This window comes from Hibiscus syriacus, unplaced genomic scaffold (assembly GCF_006381635.1).
Source record: "Hibiscus syriacus cultivar Baekdansim isolate YM2019G1 unplaced genomic scaffold, ASM638163v2 tig00111848_pilon, whole genome shotgun sequence".
NCBI lineage: Eukaryota > Viridiplantae > Streptophyta > Magnoliopsida > Malvales > Malvaceae > Hibiscus > Hibiscus syriacus.
In genome coordinates, this window is record NW_024063201.1 from 1,513,725 (window position 1) to 1,516,809 (window position 3,085).

Below are 3,085 nucleotides of genomic sequence, written 5' to 3' on the forward strand. Positions count from 1 at the left end.
AAATTTTTTGGATGAAATTTTATTTTAGGTGAGAAGAGTTGTAACGACAAGAATTTGAGTCTATGTTCGAACATTGACCTAGAATTTAATTGAATATATTAATTTATGTATAGAGATCCCATAGGTCAAATGTGAGTTCAATCGAATGGAAATTGAACATATGATTTTAAAAAATATATAAATAATCACTTTAGTAATTTCGTGTGACATTTGAATTCTTCGAATTTAAACAGGATGAGATTAAAGGATTACAAATTTAGTACCGCGAAGGAAGTATGTAACATTGAAACGAAAGTAATAAATAAATTTGTTTTGCAAGTGTGAAAAGAGAAGAATGTTTGAGGTTAGGAGGAAGAGGATGTAACTGTAAGATGAAGCAGCTGCCTTTAATAAGCCTAAGGCGTAAGGCCAGGCCTGCCTAAACTGGTATGGACTTGTCATCTTCAAATAAACCCTCACACCACTTTAATGAAAGAAAATAAAATTTCTCATTTAAGAATAAATCCTTTGTATAACAAACCCAAACACTCATTTCTCACCAATTTGGCAAGCCCTCACCATTTTCTGTTCATGAACCAACTTCATATATCTGTGGCTTGAGCCGACGCATTCACTTTTCTCCTCCTCTTGGGAGACACGTTCTCTGAGGCGGAGGATGACGGCTCAGGTGACGCCCTCTTTGACGTTACCCTCACTGGGTCAGGCTCCCCGGAGTTCACCCTCAATGGAAAATTCAACAAAGCCCTCGACCCACGCATCCTATAAGCTGCTTTATCATAAGCCAAAGCTGCATCTTCCACCTTCTCAAATGTACCTAACCAAACCCGAGCCCCATTCTTAGACGGGTCCCTTATCTCAGCTGCGAACTTCCCCCACGGCCTCTGCCTAACTCCTCTGTAGTGCCTCGCTTTGGCCAGAACCACCGTATCTACTCTTATCACCGGTGTCTCTACTAAAATCTCTTGGGGCTCCGGTTTAGTGGGAGTGAAATTCACTGAAGTGTTATCGGAGGGAGCCCATCCGACGGTCAAAGCATCTCGGAGGATCCCGAAAACGAGCATGTCTTCGGAATCGTTTTCTTTGAGAGGGAGGTCACCCCAGGTTTCGGTCAAACAAGGGTACAAGCAGCTGAAGCTTGAGCTCCTGCAAAACGTGGGGGGAGAATCCGTAGAAGCATTGAGTCGGAAGTCTGATGACTCGCCGAGTAACTGACGCCGAATTGAGTCCAACATGGCTAAATCGGAATCATTGCTGCTGCACGGATACATCTCCATATCGTATGCTGTTAAATCTCAAGTAACTTAATAATTTCTGGGATTTGATTGAAAGAAGAAGAAAATGAATAAGAGAATAAAAGGGATGAATTATGAGAAATTAGGAGTCTGAATCTTTGCATAGCAGTGGAAAAGGGGGTTTATATAGGAAGTTAGATACATGAATTTGGAATTTTTATACTTCATTTATTGTATTATAATAATGGCGGGATATTTGTTTAATAAAGTGTTTTTATTTTTCGAAATTCCTTTTCCAGACATGTGCTATTTTTTTGAACTTCTTATTGTTTGTCGATTTTGCAGGCCTTATTGCCCACTTGCACGGCTGCTAGTCCCCGAGTACAAATATCTTTTATTATATACTAATTAAACAAGATTTAATCCATTTTTTTATTTTTAGAAAATAATTGAAGATTGGATGACTTTAAGAGCTTCAATCCAACCATTTGCAAAATAAATCAACATTTTCAAACATTTGTTACATTTTTATTCTACAGAATTATTAAATATTTTAAGTAATATCATAAATTCAAATTTTGGCGTTTGTAAATAAAATAAATTTAATTAAAAAGATCATTTTCCTAATGTGTTTCTGTAAACTCTAATTAAAAAAATAGATTAGTAAACCAAATATCAAGTATTTAAAAAGTCAAACCTATTATTATGTAATGAACAAATGCTACGTCAAATAGACAGAGACCTTGCTTGTCCAAAACGGATACATTGGTCTTAGACAACAACAATAATAATGTTTGGATAAATATGGGGATGGACCCACTATTCCTCAAATTGTAATTTTTTATTTACTTTAATATGTTCCTTCAAGGAAGGTGAGTTTATAGTGGTACACTTGATTATAACACTCTCGTAGTCCTCTTTTCCCAATCAATTAAACTAAAGTATCAAATTGGAAATTGGCTGCTGAATGAGACTAACGTCATGAGATTTGCGTCATTACAAATAATAAATCAAAATTACTTGGGCTTTTTATGAAGAAAGGAAGATGTTGGATCAATAATAGAGATGTTCAAAACCGGATACCCCGGATATTCGAGTACTAAAATATTGGTCCGTGTTTCGACCTATTAAATTTGAGCGCTCGTAAGTTGGATACATGACCTGAAAATTTAAATATATTCATTATAAATACACGCTAATTTTAAATCAGATCGACAAATTAATAGATCGAATCATCCAAATCAAGTATTTTTAAACATCCCTAATCAACAACGCACATGGTTTCTCCTACGAAATAATCTTAATTTATATAAAAACTATCCTAAAATCTCTAACAATGTAATCGTCATTTCATTCCAACTCCTTAAATGATGAATCAAACTTATTTTGCTTACTTCGTTAAATGGCTACTCGTTTTAGGGTTGAATTATCTCCAAGTGTATTGAGTTATTTTTATCTCAGTTTATAGCTACGTAACTAAGGAGTCGAGATGCCACCGCTTTAACGTCGAGATACATTTGCCCTGTTTCTATTTAACGTGATTGGTACGTGTTTAGATGCCTCCACATCCACTACAATGTATTACCACAAAGTAGCATCCTCTATCTGATTGAAAAGTATTTTTATGCCTCACAGTCTTCCAAAACTATATAATTACATCCTAAAACCAGTTGAAAGAGTTGAGAGCCTTTAACGGGTTTGAGATGCTCCCACCCTAGAACTGTTAAGATGCCTTTGAAAAACCGGATAATGTAGCGACACTTCTCACTCTTACTATTATAGCTCGGAAATAAAATGGTTGTCCCTTTTTCCCATATGTATGAGGTAAGGGGAGGTAAGATAGTAGACTGCCC

At 36.0% G+C, this 3,085-nt stretch overlaps 1 protein-coding gene across 1 annotated transcript; it reads right to left on the reverse strand.

Moving 5' to 3' along the window:
* Nucleotides 1-469: 469 nt before the first annotated feature.
* On the reverse strand, nt 470-1,375 carry LOC120172352 (ethylene-responsive transcription factor 1A-like). The gene has a single exon (XM_039179828.1). The coding sequence runs from the start codon at nt 1,272-1,274 to the stop codon at nt 582-584; it is 693 nt and encodes a 230-aa protein (XP_039035759.1). The 5' UTR covers nt 1,275-1,375; the 3' UTR covers nt 470-581.
* Between the last annotated feature and the right edge of the window lie 1,710 nt (nt 1,376-3,085).